At 43.9% G+C, this 20204-nt stretch overlaps 1 protein-coding gene across 1 annotated transcript; it reads right to left on the bottom strand.

Moving 5' to 3' along the window:
• Nucleotides 1–7809: 7809 nt before the first annotated feature.
• Nucleotides 7810–10839, bottom strand: LOC138341957 (uncharacterized). Its single transcript, XM_069294139.1, has one exon. The coding sequence runs from the start codon at nucleotides 10837–10839 to the stop codon at nucleotides 7810–7812; it is 3030 nt and encodes a 1009-aa protein (XP_069150240.1).
• Nucleotides 10840–20204: the final 9365 nt, after the last annotated feature.

Here is a 20204-nt window from a genome sequence, read left to right as displayed (position 1 = left end):
TATACAAACTGTATATACAATTACATAATATATATATACTTATCTAACGTTATGATAAGTAGCATAAGATCCGTATATTATATATATTTTTTACTTATATATATATATATGCATATATATATATATACGTATACATATATACATACATACATATATATATATACTTCTTTTTTTTAAAAAAATTTCGCAAGATTTATAAAACAAATTAACTTAAATAATTTGAAAAAATCACGAAGCTCGATAATCAATTTATACCGACGTGGGTCAAAAATTGGGTGTCATCAACTGTCCCTCATTTTACTCGGATTGATGCAAGCAATTCAAGGAAAATGAAATTGACCAAACCAATTTTGACCAACCTCATTCGTTTTAAAGGAAGGATTCGACAAAGGGTTTAGGAACTATGGCCGAACCCTTGAACACGGGTCTCCTACATATCTCAGGCTATATGAGAATTCAGGCCACTTGTAGTTCGATAAGCTTGATTTGCCGCACGATTTGAAGGAATCAAGAGCCACCTCGACACCGAATTATGAAGGTATCGAAATGCTTGAGAATGGAATTCAGAGCGAATGTTGTAATACAGCCGAGTTTTCAACATTGAATCCGCCTACATATCCGTAAACCGTCGGAATCAGGCTGTGTGTAGTTCGACTCGATCGGTGGAAAAGGAAATCTATTACGCTAGATAACCTTCGGTTTTGGACAAGTGACTCATTAACGAGTATGAAAAGGAGGCTTGTAACTCTTAGCCATGAATGTGGAGCTCTTCATATCAATAGGTAAGAACTTACATGGACATAATTTCCAAAGCTCTTGGCGCATTGTCACTCAGATAGGAAACTTGCCTCCGATAAAACAAAACTTCCGGACGCGAGACGGAAACTGACAGAACTAAAGAAAAACCCGCATGCTTCGAGAGGGTGGTTCGATTGTGGTGGAAGTCGCTCTTCTGCTCGCGTCCTAAGAGTTTGACATTCCTCTTCGAACTATGTCCCAGTTCGCTGCTAAGAAAAAGTTCCACGTTGTGCTGCATCCTTTTTGATGTCGTCCGCACCTGTGGTTTTTTGGAGAATTCATCCTTTTCGGATGCTCTCGACAAAGAGTGAGATAAAACTCGTCAGCTTAAAAATGCAATTAGGATGGGAGACAGTGTCTTTTTACCGTGTCGACACTTCCTTGTTCCCCTCCATACTTGACATCGACTCGATCGGTCTGACGTCCAGCAAATAAAGCTTATGCCTTGTGTTTCACGATATCATCTTTAATGTATTCCATACTTGATTTCGAAATAAATAAATAAATGATATTGCGATATTGATGTTTCTTTTGTTGTCACCTTCAATGCTCTCCTTGATGTTTACTTTTATAAGAAATAACAGAATGCAGTCGAGGCCAATGGATAAGTATTGCTCTTTCTTTATACATGTACGTCCTCTTGAATGGCATGAATATCTTCCCGCGATACGTAAATTCCCGCGAGATATGAATCTTCCCGCGATGCATAACTTTCAGCGAGGAATAAAATCTTCTCGCGATGTGCAAATTTTGACGAGGTGTGAACTCTTCTCGTCGTGCATAAATTTTGACGAGGCATGAAATCTTCTCGTCGTGCATAATTATTGACTCGCGATGCATGATTCCGCGATGCATGATTTCCGCGATGCACGAATTCCAGCGAGGCATAAATTCTTCTCGCGATGTATAAATTCCAGCGAGGTATGAAGTCTTCTCGTGATGCATAAATTTTGACGAGGCATGAAATCTTCTCGTCGTGCATAATTAATGACTCGCAATGCATGATTCCGCGATGCATGAATCCTAGCGAGGCATAAATTCTTCTCGCGATGTATAAATTTTGACGAGGCATGAAATCTTCTCGTCATGCATAATTATTGACTCGCGATGCATGATTTCCGCGATGCATGATTTTCAGCGAGGCATAAATTCTTCTCGCGATGTATAAATTTTGACGAGGAATGAAATCTTCTCGTCATGCATAATTATTGACTCGCGATGCATGATTTCTGCGATGCATGATTTTCAGCGAGGCATAAATTCTTCTCGCGATGTATAAATTTTGACGAGGCATGAAATCTTCTCGTCATGCATAATTTCCAGCGAGGTATGGAGTTTTCTCGCGATGCATAAATTTTGACGAGGCATGAAATCTTCTCGTCGTGCATGCTTAATGACTCGCGATGCATGATTCCGCGATGTATGATTTCCGCGATGCATGATTCCGCGATGCATGATTCCGCTATGCATGATTCTTCTCGCGAGGTATGAAGTCTTCTCGCGATGCATAAATTTATATCGCCCCCGTAGATAGTAACGGTAAGACGATCTCCAAATAATATATCGACTTGATCGATAACGATGAAATAATAATTCCATAACTGTCTCTTCTGAGGTAGTGCATGGTCTTGATCGACAATAATCATCTTGCTTTGATAACGCAATGCAAATAGCGTCTTCTATAGAAATCGTGAAATCTCCGCTGAGATTCCTGTTTGATTCATCTTCGAATCTGGATGGATACTTTGTAAATTTCCCATTGTTGAGAATGGTCTTAAATAAACAAACACATTCATAAGCATCCTGACACAAACGATATTCCTGCTTTCAATAAAATTCTGGTTTTGGAGATAGTTTTCTCCTTCTCCGTATTCATCCGTCGGAAGAATTTGGCCAATTTCGAAGAGAAGCTGTGAACCTGCATCCACAGAAAAATTGTCAGTTTTAAACATACTGATCTGTGTCGATCTCTTCGGTTGTTTGCTCCTTGTCCTGATATTTTCGGTTGATTTCCCGATTTCCCGACTCTTGATAGATAAGAAAATATCTTATGCCAAAACAGATGGAATATAAAAGGGAAATTTTTAAGAGAAACAAGAATTTTTTTATTTTTTTTTTTAAAAAATAGTATCTTGAAAAAGTCACTGCCAAGTCATGTCATGTCAGGCTTAACGAGCTTTTTTGAGTTCGACGCTTGTCGAAGGAATTTCAGAGGCATTCCGGACTTGCATGGAAGACCCATGATGAAATTTTGAGGCCATCCTCAAAATTTCTGTCCCAGTTTAGTATCTTGCTCATCTTTCCATTGTAACCGAATAAATCGCAAAATTTTTGAGATCTCCTCAAAAATTCTGTCCCAGTCGCAAATTCAAAATGTCTTTAGTTTGATCCGCTAAAGAGAAGGTTCCTTCTGGAGAATTTTTGAGTCCCTCTCAAAAATTCTGTCCCAGTTTCTATTGTAGAAGGGGAAATAGAAATGACGAGATATATGACCGAGCCCTTGTGGCGCCTACGTATCCCGTTGAGGCAGGAATCAGGTCAAACGTAGTTCCCCTTAAAGGTTAACAAGAATAGATTTACAAAGAAACCGACCGAGGCCGATAAAGGCCGCCTACGTATCTAATTCTTGAGGATTCAGGTCGAACGTAGTTCAAATACAAAGAAATGATTAAAGGGGTAAATGGGGTGACCGATGCTGACATAGGCCGCCTACGTATCTCGTTCTCGAGAATTCAGGTCAGACGTAGTTCGTTACAGGAGGGATAAGAATTCAAATTCGAACAAATACAAGCAAACAGAAGATTACAAGTAAATGATGGAAAATGCAAAACGAACTACACGCGTAATATCTCTTGACAGCATCTGAGTTGATAGGCTTGGGCCATACAACGCCATCCATCTCTGACAAGACTAAAGCACCTCCAGATAGTACTTTGCGAACCATGTAAGGACCTTGCCAGTTTGGTGCGAACTTTCCTTTGTACTCGTCTTGATGAGGAAAAATACGCTTAAGGACCAACTGACCAACTTCAAAATTTCTGGTTCTTACTCTTTTGTGAAAAGCGCGAGTCATTCTTTGTCTATACAACTGGCCATGACAAACAGCAACCATCCTCTTCTCATCAATCAAAGCTAGTTAATCAATCCGTTTGCTAACCCACTCAGCATTACTTAGGTCAGCTTCTTGGATGATCCTCAGTGACGGTATCTCGACTTCAACAGGTACGACTTCTTCTGTTCCGTATACTAGCAAGTATGGAGTAGCCCTAGTTGATGTTCTGACCGTCGTTCGATAACCCAGTAGAGCATATGGCAACATTTCATGCCAACCCCGCTGCTTGTCAATCATTTTCCTCAGAAGCTTCTTGATGTTCTTGTTGGCGGCCTCTACAGCTCCGTTCATTTGAGGGCGATAAGCAGTGGACCTTTGGTGAATAATCTTAAATTGTCCACATATCTCTTTCATCAGATGGCTGTTGAGATTTGCACCGTTATCAGTGATGATGGATTCTGGAACTCCAAATCGGCATATCAGATTGTTGCGGAAAAAATCGGCCACCAATTTCTTGGTTACCGATTTGTAAGAGGCTGCTTCCACCCACTTGGTCAAATAATCGATGGCAACCAAAATGAATCTGTGTCCATTAGAAGCGGCTGGCTCTATAGGACCGATGACATCCATTCCCCAAGCTACAAATGGCCAAGGTGAACTCATAGCATTAAGTTCGTGAGGTGGCACCCGTATCAAATCGCCGTGCACTTGACATTTATGGCATTTTTGCACGAATTTGCAACAGTCATTCTCCGTAGTCATCAAGAAATAACCAGCTCGAAAAACCTTTCTTGCTAAAGTAAGCCCATTCATGTGTGTACCGCAAACTCCAGCATGCATCTGTTCAATAAGCCTCACAGCTTCAGCAGCATCTACACATCTTAAAAGACCCAAATCTGGAGTCCTCCTATACAAGACTTCTCCATTCAGAAAGAAATTGAGAGCCATACGACGTATCGACTTCTTTTGATTAGATGTGGCGTCTTCTGGATATGTCCCAGACTCCAGGTACCTCTTTATGTCGAAATACCAAGGCAAACCATCTGGTTCTGATTCAACATGTGAACAATGGACTGGATGTTCCCTCAAGTCTATATCCAACGGGTCGATGTAATCAGTATCTGGATGTTTTATCATTGAAGCGATGGTGGCAAGAGCATCAGCTAATTCATTCTGTATTCTGGGAGTATGTCTGAACTCGATCTTGCGAAACCTTTTACACAGATTTTGCACATATTGTACATAAGGTACAATCTTTGGGTTCTTCACAACCCATTCTCCCTGAACCTGATGAATCAAGAGGTCTGAATCTCCAATAACCAGTAACTCGTAAACATTCATGTCGACGACCATTTTCAAACCGAGAATGCAAGCTTCATACTCAGCCATGTTGTTCGTGCAGTTGAATCGTAGCTTAGCCGCCATAGGATAGTGCTGACCAGATTCTGATACCAGGACCGCTCCAACACCTTTACCCTGGTGATTCACCGCTCCATCGAAGAATAATCTCCAACCTGGATAAGCCTCAGAGATATCCTCACCCACAAATGACACCTCTTCATCGTGAAAATATGTCTTGAGAGGTTCATACTCTTCATCAACGGGATTTTCCGCAAGATGATCTGCCAAAGCTTGTGCCTTTATTGCCTTCTGAGTCACGTACACGATGTCAAACTCACTCAACAGTATTTGCCATTTAGCTAGCTTCCCGGTCGGCATCGCTTTCTGGAAAATATACTTCAACGGATCCATCCTGGAAATAAGGTATGTAGTATACGACGACAAATAGTGTCTCAGCTTCTGGGCAAGCCACGTCAGAGCACAACATGTTCTCTCCAGCAAAGTGTAGCGAGACTCGTACGGAGTAAACTTTTTGCTTATGTTGTAGATAGCCCTCTCCTTCTTCCCTGTCTCGTCGTGTTGACCAAGTACACATCCAAAGGCGTTATCTGAAACAGACAAATATAGCAACAAAGGACTCCTTTCTCGCAGAGGAACCAATACTGGTGGGTTAGACAAGTAGCTCTTGATAGCGTCGAAAGCAGTCAGGCACTCCTCAGTCCACTTAGTTGAGGCATCTTTCTTCAGCAACTTGAAGATAGGCTCACATACCACCGTCGATTGTGCTATAAACCGGCTGATATAGTTTAACCTCCCTAAGAAACTCATAACCTCTTTTCTCGTCTTCGGCGGAGGTAACTCCTAAATTGCTTTAATCTCGGAAGGGTCGAGCTCAATACCTCTTCTGCTAACTATAAACCCCAACAACTTCCCAGCTGGGACTCCAAAAGCACATTTGGCGGGATTTAGCTTTAGGTTGTACCGATGCAAACGTTCAAAGAATTTCCTCAGGTGTGTCAAATGATCCGAACTCTCGCGGGATTTGATTATGACGTCGTCCACGTACACTTCAATTTCCTTGTGAATCATGTCGTGAAAGATGGTCGTCATGGCTCTCATGTAAGTAGCACCGGCGTTCTTGAGACCAAACGACATTACCCTGTAATGATATACACCCCAAGGTGTGATGAAGGCCGTTTTTTCCGCGTCTTTCTCATCCATCAAAATTTGGTGATAACCCGCGTAACAATCCACAAATGGCTGCATCTCATGTTTAGCGTAGTTGTCAATCAAAATATGGATATTTGGCAACGGAAAATTATCCTTTGGGCTAGCCTTGTTGAGATCCCTGTAGTCAACACAAATTCTGATTTTTCCATCTTTCTTGGCAATTGTAACAACATTGGCCAGCCAGGTTGGATATTGTGTCACTTCAACCAATCGGGACTCTATCTGCTTGGTGATTTCCTCTTTAATCTTCAGACTCAATTCAGGCTTGAACTTTCGAGTCTTTTGCTTCACCGGTTTAAACCCTGGATTGATAGGCAGCTTATGAGACACGACATCGGTACTCAACCCCTGCATGTCACCGACTTCCCAAACGAACACATCATGGTATTCGGCAAACAGGCGAACCAGGCTCTCCTTCTGAGTGTCATTTAAATGAGTGCTGATCTTAACCTCTTTGGCATATTCTGAATCGCCCAAATTCACCGTCTCTGTCTCCTCCTGGTTCTGTTTATGTTGGTTCTCGAACTGTCGAAATTCTTCGGCCACATAGTCCGGTTCCCCATTTCCCTCGTCGTGGTCATCGACGTCGTCGTCATTTGCCTCGTTTTGCTCATTTAGCCCATGACTTGACATGATATTGGCAGGTTTGTAACTTACGTTACTGAAATCATAAACAGACAAAATTAGGAAAGTAAAATATAACTCGCAATTAAATAAACAAAGTCAAAATAAGGAGGCTTTCATTTAAATCGAATCAAAAATGCAAACTTGGGTCATGGCGCGAGGCCATGTTGCCTTTTAAACATCATAACAAAATTCAAAATCAAGAAAATGGAGAAATGGTGGGTCTCGGGCCTCTTCCGGACTACCACCGATTTTAATATGCACAAAATAACTCCTTTCTACCACAGAGTTCGGGATATCAGGATTTGCGTGGACGTCCAATTCAGCAGCACCTCCCCTGGTTCAGCGTCACGAATGCCAGCTGGCTCAGCCTCCTCCTCGATGATGGCATTGATCTCCTGGAAAAGGTCACAGATTCCTTCCGCATCGTCTTCAGGCTCGGCACGCTCCCGGACTGGAAAGGATTGATAGAGATGCGAGATCGGCTTAGTCAACCCTTGATCCCTTTTCCTCTTCATCTTCATATCATCATTTGTGGGGATGTACCCCAAACCATACCTTGATCCTGTAGCAAGGATTGGAACTGGCTCGATGATCCCTTGCGCATTCCTTCCTAATCCGAAACCTGGTTTGAATCCACTCTGCAGCATTACCGTGGCGATCATTTTGTACACGGCCGGCATGGGGTTCTGCGGGGCCAAGCCCTCATCGGTGGCATTTACCAACTCCACCGTGTAGAAGTCCGAACCTTGCGGTGTTTCGTCCTAGACCGGCACTTGCCTTCCCGATTGACCCTTTTCACCATGAATCACCAGTTCTTCATTTTTCCACACTAGTTTTATCATTTGGTTGAGAGTGGAGGGGACGGCCCCAGCCGCGTGGATGAATGGCCTTCCCAACAGAAAGTTATAGCTGGTGTCGATGTCCAACACCTGGAACTTTGCCTCGAACTCTGCGGGGCCCATTTGGATGGTCAGGTTCACAGCTCCCAACGTGTCTCTCTGCACACCGTCGAATGCTCTCACATTGACCTGGTTTTGCTCCAACTTTCCGAGGTCAAACCTCAGCTTCTTCAATGTGGAAAGGGGGCATATGTTCAAACCAGATCCGTCGTCTACCAGAACACGGTTGATGACCTTTCCGCGACATATCACGGTGATGTGTAGAGCTTTGTTGTGGGCCCTCCCTTCGGCCGGCATTTCATCATCGCAGAAACTGATACGGTGTCCCCGAATGACCTGGTGAATCATAGCAGCTACATTGTCACTGCTCGTACCCGAGGGCACATATGTGTCATCCAGGGCTTTCATCAAAGCCTGTCTATGGGACCAGAAGCTCATCAGCAGGGCCCACACCGAAATTTGGGCTGGAGTTTTCTCCAAGTGCTTGGCGATGGAGTAGTCTTTGGGTTGCATTCTCCTCCAGAACTCCTCTACTTCTGCTTCGCTGATCGGTCTCTTGGCATGATCTTTCTTTTGTCCTCCGAGAGCAAGCTCATCAGGAGTGTAACATCTTCCAGATCTAGTCATGCCCTGAGCCACGGCCGTTTCTATAACGAACTTGGGCTTGGCGAGAGTCTTTGCGGGCACCAAGGCAACAGCCTTTGCAGGTGTCAGAATGACAAACTCTCCTTTCTCCCTGACGCTCAAAGAAGCGACAGCCCTCTCCAAGTCTTCCTGAACAACAGGAGTAATTCTCTTGGCTTCACGCTCATCTTCGTCAGTTTCTATCATGTTGATGTTTCCACCCCCATGATTTGGCAACGGATTCGTGTTGACGTTTGGCGCCGCGGGCTGAGGAGAGACCACTTCCTGGTCAATCAAGTCCTGGATCTTGTGCTTGAGATTGATACAATCTTCTGTATTATGTCCAACACCGTTGGAATGGTAAGCACATCTCTGCTCCGGTCTGTAGAATTTGGAATTAACATCCACGGGCTTGGGGCCCACAGGGTCGATGTATCCGGCCGCGGGTAATCTTTTGAACAATTTAGTTCTGCTTTCCGCCAATACAGTGAAGCTTCTGGAGGGCTTCTTCTCAGACCTGGGGCAAGGGGGATCATACCCGCCCTGCTGTGGGGGAGGGACTTGTTGATAACTGCGGGCATTTGGTCGTGGAGCTTGGGCTCTGGGATGGGGATTTGTTTGGTAGTTTGGCATTGGGGCTCGGTAATTCGGATGGGGGTTTTGATATGCTGGGGTTTGTATTTGATATGCCGGAGACGGTGTTCGATAGCTTGGTTGTACATTAGCGCAGCTAGGAGCGACACTTTGGTAATGGGGAGGGACTTGATAAGCTTGGGGGTAGTTTGGATATGTGGAGGGAAAATTTTGGGGAATCGGGGGTGGATTTTGATACGACACAATATGGGCATCTGGATAATGGGGGGCAGCATTGTAGTGGCCGGAGTGACTTGAGTGTGGATAGTAGGCTCGATGAGGCTTTGATGGAGGATTGGAGCAGCCTTGGGGACGTGGTAAGTTTCTGGGGATTTTTCTTCCCCCGTGCGAGATAGCGTTAACCTCCTCTCTTTTCTTCCTTACCAGTCCGGAAGATCCAGGCGATGCAGACGCTCGGGCTATCTTCCCCGACTTCAGGCCATCTTCAATAGTCTCGCCCACTTTGACTATTTCGGCAAACTTGGCGCCGATTAACAAGATGATCTTGTCATAATACTCGGGCTCCTGCACCCGCACGAACACCTCCACAATTACTGCCTCTTTCCTCCATCTGTACGCGAATTCTCGATAGCTTTCTGTGGGCTTCTGCTTCATCTTCTCCAATGAGTACCGATCAGGAACTATCTCGACGTTATATGCGAATCTATCGATGAAATCCTTAGCCAGTGCACTCCAACTGGGCCACTGTCGAGTCTCATGTGACGTGAACCACTCCAGGGCTTCACCGCATAGGCTCCGGCTGAATAACCTCATCAGCAAGGCTTCATCTTTACCAACTCCCACGAGTTGGTCACAGTATGCTCTCAGGTGTGCCATGGGGTTGCCCACTCCTCCGAAGGTATCAAACTTCGGGATCTTGAACCCTTCAGGTAGGTTCAAGTCTGGGTTGATGCATAGTTCTGCGTAGCTTAACCCGGCGACGTCTGGAGTACTTTGCAATTCTCTCATCGCCCTCTTAATCTCCTCCTTTATGTCTACCTTCGCTTCTTCCCTCGCCCTCCACTCTCTTTCTTGCTCCTCATAATGGTCCAACTCGGAGCCGTGCACCTCATGCTCGGTCGGGACAGGGACTTGGAAAGTAGTTCTTTTGGGGAGGGGTGCAACTATGGAAGGGCTTGGGACATTCTGTGCGGTTTGATAGTTTTGCGGATAATTTTGGGGATTGGTATTTTGGTTTAAGTGGGGGTGTGGTGTGTGGGATTTGAAGGCGGTGAGATTTTGGGTTTTATTTTGGGGTAGTGGGGCTGCTTGAGTATTTTGGGGATGTGGTGGCATTTGCGGAGGATTGTTTGGAAGTGGGGAGGGAGTTTGATAGGAGACCGACGCGTATTGGGGGTTTTGGGTTGTCATGTCTACCCCAGACGGGTTGTGCACGGGTGTCGGTGGACGTTGCTGAGTAGGATCCGAGCTGGACGAGGGGAAGTATGTAGGGGGTCTTGCGTCGAGAAAGTTGGGGCCGAATCCGGGCGGAGGGGTGTCTTGCCTCCGTTGCATCTCTACCCTCATGTCAGCTATTTGCTGCATCAACTGCGCAATAAGCATATTCTGCTCTGCCACAGTTGGCTGAGCCACCACGACATCTGTGAGGCTGATTTGTTCATTGTTGTCGCCCATGTCTGTATTTGCGTTTGATCCGGGGAAGGAATCTGCGCGACCTTTTGATCTGGTGAAGTAGTGGTGATCTGCCAGCTTTATCGACACAGATCAGTAAGAGGTACCTGAGAGGTAATAACAACTCAAAGGCAAATTTGTTAGTGCATATCCGGATTACAAAATGCATAATATCGCACATAAAACAGATAAACACACAGGTCGCTTTGTTTGAGGATATCTTAACCCACGAATGAGGACGGAAATATATTCTGAACAAACAGGAATTTGTTTGTTTTGACGTCATCTCGGGAAAGATGAATCACGTTGAGCTATGGTCTTCTTGAAGCTGCTTTTCAACGTCCGTTGATCTCATCTTCGCATCTCCGAAACATGGAGGAGAATGAAAATTTCTGTGATAGGGGTCGGGCCGGGAAGGCTGCCTACGTATCTCACGGGGAGAATTCAGGACCAACATAGTTCGGATACATTTTCATTCATTCTCTCATTTTGATTACAGGGGAATTGAAAAACAACATTGAAATTTCTAGAAGACAACATTTGGCGATTTCTTGTCTTGTGGCTGCGTCAGACAGTCGGAAATGGAGGCTTGTAGACGATTTCTTCTTCATCGTCCTCCTCAATTACTTCACAGCCGGGGCTACTGTTATCTGTTCTCTGTTCACGGGCGGGATGTTTTCCGCCTTTTGAGTTGCTATGGGTTGCCAATTCTTCGTCGAGTGTCGCACTTTTGGCCAACGACACGGCAGTCTCGATATCTATTTTTGCTTCTCTCTCCTTTCCTTCGTGTGTCTCCAAATGAAGCAAGTTCAACCTTTTCCTTAGGCTTTCGGTTTCCATCTCAACCTCCTTCTTTCTCTTTATCTGTGACGCCAGATCATCATCCAAGGTTGTGACCGCAGCTTTGTAGATCGCCGTGGTCACGTCTACTTTGAGTCCTTCTTCTTTAACCCTCTGAATCTCTCGAGTGATTCGTTCGATCTTTCTTCGTAGTTCCTCCTCAGTTAGCTCCGTCTGGACGTTCTTGCCTTTGTCCATAGCGGTGATTCAACTTCCCTAGGATGATAGAGTGGTATTTAGGATTTGTGGTGGGAGATGGATTTTGCGTGAGAAACTAGAGACTCAGAAATTTTGGTCGGACATTTTAATAGTGGCTTCTGTATACTCTTTAGAGTTTTGGGCTTGGAGTGGGTTTACAATATCTTCATTCAAAGGAACGTAACACATAAGCATTTAAGTGCACATAGATAACACGTCCTAATCATGCATGGGGACCCTTTTGTGCCAAGGGTTGGCCTAACGCATTCGAATGATGTACGTGTGAGTTTAAACCAGTCAAGTGATTCCCCCCAAAATACTATTTAACAATGAGTGAAATGTTTTAAAAGGGAAATAAACAAACCCACGCAGGGGCTATTTAGAAAGTGCGATAATATCAGGCCCACGCAGGGGCTAAAGCAACGCGAATACAACAAGGAAAAACCCACGTAGGGGCGATATCAACTATGCTGCTCCGGACGATCCCGCTCCGTCGTCGTTTTTCTGGTTTTTGTGCTGTTGGAACATGTACCTCAGCATCAACAGAAAGCCTTCGCCCAGACGCCCTTTGTCTTCCAGGCTCTCGTATCGCATCCTCTCAATTTTCTGCTAGATCCAGTTGTCGAACTCTTCATACCCTTGCTTCAGTCTCTCGATCTCTGGAGTTGCCCTCTCGAGTGCGTCTTGATTCTCTACGAATTTGGCGTAGACCTCATTAGCTTCTTCCTTTAATTCTCGTAATTCGGCCTCTGCTTTGGCCTCTTTGTCTGTCACACTGCGAAAGCTACGCGGAATTTGAAAGGAGATGTTTTGTATATCCCTCTTCAACCATGCTTTGTAGCCTTCGTCACATCCAGCGTTGAATCGGTCAGGGGCGACACTGTCTTTGCCCATGCGCTTGGCATTCTTCCATTCTCTGAGCATCTCTGTAGCGTCGTCCACCCTGTCGTCCCCAATAGCGTATACATAAGCGCCATAATATGCTTGTCTAGGAACAGTCTGCCTCCTTCCGAACTGTCGCAAGACTCAGAATGGCGCGTAAGGGCGAATTCGTCGAATGCCAGGTAGAGGAAGCACGGCACATCTTCGACTTTCTACGACAACTTCTTTGGATATGAAGCGGTCGAGCATCCATTGGAGGTTCTCTTCTCTCAACTCGGAGAAAATTTGGGCCCATCTCCCTCTCATTTTCCGATTGTTCATGTTTGCCCAGAATAACAAGTCGTTCAAGTCCTTGAGGGTGTTCTTGTTGTCGAGAGTGTGCAGTTCTCGAGTTCCGGCACCCTTCGCCAAGTGGCTGAGAATCCACCATTGGAGGAGCAGATTACAACCCTGGAAGTACCGATGTTCCTCTTTGCACTTACCCAAAGCGCGATATATGTCTGACAATATGACCGGGGCTACGGAGTAGTACTTTGTCGTCCCTTGATTCTCGTACCCTTTGAACAACGTCTGGACAAGTGTTATGACTCTGGTGTTGATGCTCAGGCTTGGGCCGTGCGGGAAGACCATCGCTCCCAACAAAGCTATGGCAAATGCCAACGGGCGGAGCTCGTTCCACTCCCTGTAGGAAATCTTAAATTCCCGATTATACGCGGCATAGAAACTCGCGTGTCCAAATCTGATGTAGAAATCTCTGAACATTATGTGGGAATCTTGACACCAATAAGTGAAATCCTTTCTTAATCCTAGCCAATCCGAGATGTTCTCAACGAAAGGTTTGTTGGGGATAAACACGTCCTCTTGCTTTCGGACTCTTCTTTCTAGACCCGTGCCCACAGTGTCTATGCAATCTCTTATTTCTTCCAATGTAGGGGTGATTTCGGCCGTTCCAAAACGGAAAACCATTCTCTGGCTGTCCCAGTACCCTGTAAGAACCTCGATCAACTCTGGCCAACCGTCCATGTTGATTATCGCGGTTAAGGCCCCTACATACTTGTTGAGAGTCCGCCTATGATCTCCGTCTAAGTCGTTGTGCCACATTGTTAGTTGGGGTGGCGCGGAGATGACCATGTTGAATTTCGGGAAGCGGTCCATATCTGCAAAACAGAAACCCGTTAGACTTTCCCCTATCCCCAAGTTGGTTTTCACACATACACTTTCGAATGTCAAATAACATGATGCGTCGTGAGGTCGAAGACCTTAGACGCGATTTTGGTAGTTTTCTACTAAAATGGACTTAATACACCTTGGGTATTAAGTCGTCCTAGGCTGATGCCTAATTTTGGTTTTGGTTTCGCTCTAACTTAGGCTTTTCTAGAATTGTTTTCAAATAGACGGTTACCCGAGTCGGAAAAACATCGGGGTGGAGCTATCGAATAACGTCGGATGACCGCATTCCGACTATTTATTCGATACTCCCAAATGACTTCTTGGGTTTTTCTGAAGAAAGTCGCGATAAGCCGCGTAACTTCCGTTTCCTAATGCAACTATTTGCCGTTTGGCGGAATTTATGCCATGAAAATGCAACTTCTAAAACTAAAGAAAATTAAACAATTAAACAAGTTAGTCAAATAGAGTTAGTCTTAAGGTTAGAATCCTCCAAATCCCCAGCGGAGTCTCCATTTCTGTTTTATCGAAAAATAATTTTCTAAAAGAGTTTGTTTTATTTTAGACTTTTTAGGAGTCGCCACTTAATTTTTAAGGAAAATTAAGAAAACTTTTATTTTCAAAAGACTTAACAGAAAAAATCGATTGAAAATATTAAAGGGGTTCGGGATTCCTATTAGCGTCTTAGGAAGGTGTTTAAAGCACCTAAGACACTCCGCTAGCTACGGTTTTCCGACGATTAACTTATTTGACTATTTTTGTTTTAACTTTTGCAATTTTGAACTTATTGATTTTTATCTAGGCAAATTTGACAAGTTTTGAAATATTTATCTCTTTGAAATTCAACCTTTAGGTAAACTTCTTAAGTTTGATAAAATAGATAGGCGTTCCGAGGGGTTTGGAGTTTTCCCATCCTAATACTAACAAGAATGTAAACGAACGCACAAACAAAGTAATAAAGAGAGAGAGAGAGGGAGAAAGAGATTTGGGTCCAAGTCTTCGGGTTCTGTTCGCCTTGACCGAAACTTGGACCCACCTGTTTTTGGGGTTTTTAACCCATTTTGCACCTGTCCTAATCTAAACGCACAAAATAAAATAAGAAAATAAAAACGACAAGAGGGCTTATGCCCATTACAAAATAAAATACAAAATATAAAAGTAAAGAAAAAAACATCTTCGAATCCTTCACTTCTTTAAACTAGCTCCACTTCGAGAATCTGTCCGCCTAATTTGTGGCTTGACTTGATAGAGGGAATTAAGCCTTTATGGCTTTCTCGAAAATGCAAAGAGAGGGTATGCGGAGGTCCACAATGACCTCGAACGTGTTTCCCATGCAACAGAATATATCAACGGAATTAATACATGATCCAACTAACGTATACAAAGAGAATAAAATAAGCAAGACATACTTTGTAGTTACTTAAACTTAATAGTAGGCATATGTCAGAAGAGAAACAAACAACACACAACTCTAACACTTTAGCAAGGAATAGAGAACGAAACGCCATTGAAAACATCATACGTTTAAATATCAACTAATCATTTGTGCTTCAAACATTTGAACATCCCTCACTTAACTTTGAAAGGATTACACCATGTGAAGCAACACACAATCATATGAAACTGAACTAAAGTTATTCTTGAGTAAGTAGTTACATCGGACAAACAAAATAGATCGCATTGTCATCTTAACATCCGGCAAACCAACGATAAATACTGCTACAAGAGGAGCACGACCCCTTAAACTATAGATTTAGCGAAAGTTTTGATAGATGACGCTGGCTTATATTCAAAAGAAACAGTGGTTTGTCTTTGAAGATAAAACGAAAAGAAAATAGAGGAAAAGAAAGAAACGAAACCATTCCAAGATGCTAAAGAAACAGACTATACGGTCGGAGCAAACACCTTATAATATCTACCAGTTCAATCTAGACTGAATGCACAAACAAGTGAGACAACAAAATGAGCTTAAGATGAGGTAAAAGTATGAGAAAATCATCTTTGAACATACAAAACACGAACAATCTAGGCATATTCTAACAGACGGACACTGATAAGGGGGGGGGGGTTAACGAGCCAGTTGCATCAAACATCTGTTTGAAACTTCGTAACTTACAGCGCTACAGATCTTGAATGCAACAGGAGACATCATTTTCGAAACAGCACAACAAAAAAAACAAAAAATAAATCACGAGGAGCAGGAGGATTACGGGAAGTATACATACATATATATATGCATCAAAACATGCTGTGAATGAAATAACACTAAACACACAAAGTTCTTCATGCACACACAAAAATTTAAAATCGAAAACGAGACATAAAGGGGGTAGACATTAACTTTTAGAGGCAGCGAACAAGACGAGGACGAGCTGGTGCGAGCTATTCCACCACAAACTTAATGTTTCGAACAGTTGCCTAAAGGGACTAGCGTCGCCGGAACGAGAAAACCGATATCGCGGTCGAAGCTGAAACGCAGGTCTACGTTCTACTCTCACTTCTCCTCTGTTCTCGTCTAAACTTCTCGACAAAAGTTCTAACCCAACTATCCTTCTTCGACAAAAAAGAAAGGGAGACAAAATATCTTCCCCGAATTCGTCTTAAGCCTTTGGTAGCACTCTCCAAATTTTAGAAAAATCCTCCAAGAAATCTCGACTGCTCTGCTATAACAGACAAAAAACAAACACAAAAGCTTCCTCTTTTTTTTTTTTTAGAAAATTTTCCTTTCAGGAATCCCAATGCTCAAAATTCTCACTAAAATTTCTAACCCTTTGAAAATTTCTTAAACCGAAAAATGTCCAACCTAAGTTCTGCTTTTCCGAATTTTTCGATGAAAATCTCTAACCCATTTTCTCGAGGACGGAAGGGGTTTATATTGGGGGATATTAGGGTTTTCGGAAGAGGGAGGGAGGGATTACGAATTTCTCGACCCATTTCGGATTCGAATTTGAAATTCGAATCCTTTCCCTTAAAGGAGAAACACACTTTTCCTGCAAATTCGACTCCATTCCGAACGAGGAAGGAAGGAGAGACGGTCGAGATCAGTTGGGTGTCCTAGGCGATGCGACGTGTCCTCATCTCCCGTCTCAAGGACAAAAATGCAGGTCTGCTTGCCGGAAAGCACTCTACACAGTACAGTGTTGAAGAAAGAGACGTTGGGGGAGGCAGAAGTAGCGTGGGGAGAGAGGGAGAGGGGTCGCGCTTGGGGGATGGGATCGCGTGAAGGGAAGGGATTTCCGTTTCGGGGGTGTCTATTTCTCTGCATTTTTTTCTGTTTCTGGGAAATGTTCGTTCTTTTCTGGGAACGTTGGGGGCATCGCGTGGGGGGAGGGAAAACGAGTAGGGGATAGAGGAAGGGAGAGAGCGTAAGGGAGAGACGCAGGGAGAGGTCGCGTCTGGGGAGGGAGGTTTCCGTTTTGGGAGGTCTGTTTTTTTGCTTTTTCTTTTCTGGGGATCAGGCGACTGTTTTTTTGGGAAAAGTCGCGTGGGTTGGGGAAGAAGGAAGGGGTATTGGGTCGGGTCAAGTAAAAGGTGGGTGGGTTAGGAATTAATCTAGTGGACTGGGATGATGGATTTGGGCCTGGGAAAATGGATTGGGCTGGGATGATGGATTTGGGCCAGGGGAGGATTAATAACCTAGAGAAATTTTGGAAAGGGAGGGGAGTGGGCCGCCTGAATATTGGATAGAGGCCCAAACCTGGCTCTTCCAAATTAAATGGAAAAAGGGTTCAATTTGAATAATAGCCGATTGATTTAAAACGAATTTGGTATAAATTTATTAACGAGCTTATTTAAAGTAACTAGTTTGATAGAATACTTTCTAAACTTAAGATATACATATATACATATACATATATATATATATATATATATATTTTAATCATAAAATATACAAACTATATATACAATTACATAATATATATATACTTATCTAACGTTATGATAAGTAGCATAAGATCCGTATATTATATATATTTTTTACTTATATATATATATGCATATATATATATAGGTATACATATATACATACTTATATATATATATATACTTCTTTTTTTTTAAATTTCGCAAGATTTATAAAACTAATTAACTTAAATAATTTGAAAAACTCACGAAGCTCGATAATCAATTTATACCGACGTGGGTCAAAAATTGGGTGTCAACAGTGTGAAGTAAAAGGGAGATGATGGCATGCCACGCCCGACATCATCTATTTGTGTTTGCAGTCCAAGGGCAATGATGGCATGCCATGTCCGACATCGACCGACCATGATTGCGGTCCAAGTTCCATAATGGCAAGCTACTTCCTCTGTCATCTGACCATATGTGTTTTCCAAGCTCTATGATGGAATGCTACGCCCGACGTCGACCGATTGTGAGTAGTCAAAAAGCGATGATGGCATGCCACGCTCGACATCATCCGACTGTATGTGCTGTCCAACGGCTACGTGGGCATAACAAGCTTGACTTTTTTCGATCATGTGTGCTTTCCAAGAGCGATGATTGCATGCCACTCCTGACGTAGTCAAACCGTGTGTGGTGTCCTAGGTCGATGATGGCATGCCATGCCCGACTTCGTTCGACATTGTGTATTGTCCAACAGCTACATGGGCATTCCACTTTCGATGTGGTCCGACCATGTGTACAGTCTAAGGGCCATGATGGAATGTGGCGCCTGACGTAATCCTACCATGTGGGCTGTCCAAGGGCCATAATGGAAACCACGCCCTATGTCATCCGACCGTATGTGTTTTCGAACGGCTATTATGGCATGCTACGCAAAACATCGTCCGAGTGTGTGTGCATTCAAATGGTAATGATGTCACGCCACACCTAATGTATGTCGAGCATGTGTGCTCTCGAAGGGCTTCTCTGGCATTTTACACCCGACGTTGTTTGACCATGAGTGAATTCTAGGGCGATGATTGCATTCCACACCCAACATCTCATACTATGTGTGCTTTCCAAAGGTGATGATGGCGTGCCACGCCCAACATCGTTCATATGTGTGTGCATTCCAAGGGTGATGATGGCATGCCACGTCCCCGATTTTCCAACTGTGCGTTCGATCGAAGGTCTATAATTGCAAGCGATGCTCTATTTCATCTGATCATATGTGTTTTCCAAGGGCTACGATGGCAGGCTAATATGGCAGGCCATACCCAACGTCGTACGACCGTTTGTGCTGTCTATGGGATACTCTGAAATTCTGCACTCGACATCGTCTAATCGTGTGTGTAGTCCAAGGGATATGATGACTTGCCACACCCGAGATATTTTTATCGTGTGTGCTTTCCAATGGAAATGATGGAATACCAGGACCAACATCATCCATTTATGTGTGCACTCAAAGGGCGATTATGGCATGGAACATCCGTAGTCGATTGACTGTGTGTGACATCTAAGGTCTAAGTTGATATGCTAAGCCCAACGCCGTTCAACTGTGTGTGCTTTACATCGGCTATGATGGCGTGCCACGCTTGACGTCGTCCAACCGTTTGTGTTGTTCAAGAGCTATGATTACATGCCATGCCAAACGTCTTTCAACCGTGTGTGTTATCCAAGGGCTATGATTGCATGCCACGCCCGATGATGTCCGATCGTTTGTGGTTTCAAAGGGCTTCGTGGGCATGCAAAACTTGACTTCATTCGATTGTGTGTGCTTTCCAGGAGCGATGATGGCATGCCATGTCTGACATTGTCCATATGTGTGTGCATTCCAACGGCGATGATAACATGCCACGTCCGACATCGTCCTACTACGCATTCCGTCCAAGGTCCATAATGTCAAGCCACACTCTATTTCATCCGACCATGAGTGTTTTCCATGGGCTATGATGGCATGCTTCTCCCGAAATTGTTCGACTGTCTGTGCAGTCCAAGGGCGATGATGGCATGCCACGTTCGACTTCATCCAACCATGTGTGTTATCCAAGTGATAATCTGGCTTTCCACGCCCAACATTGACCTACAGTGGGTGCAGTCCAAAGGCGACAATGGCATGTCACGCGTAACATCATCTGATCGTCTGTGCTATCCAAAGGCGAAGATGGAATGCCAGACAATTCATCAACCATCTATGTGTTCAGTCCACGTGCGATGTCCAGCCACGCTTTAAGTCCTTTAATCATTTGTGCTGTCCAAGGGATATAATGGCATGCAACGCCAGACGTCGTCAGATAGTGTGTATTCTCAAAAGGAAATGAGCAAAAGCCAAGCCTAATTTCGTTCTATCGTATATGTTGTCCAATCTAGATGATTACATGCAACACCTGACATTA

This window comes from Solanum lycopersicum, chromosome 2 (genome assembly GCF_036512215.1).
Source record: "Solanum lycopersicum chromosome 2, SLM_r2.1".
Taxonomy (NCBI): Eukaryota; Viridiplantae; Streptophyta; class Magnoliopsida; order Solanales; family Solanaceae; genus Solanum; species Solanum lycopersicum.
This window is presented reverse-complemented; position numbering and strand designations above follow the sequence as displayed.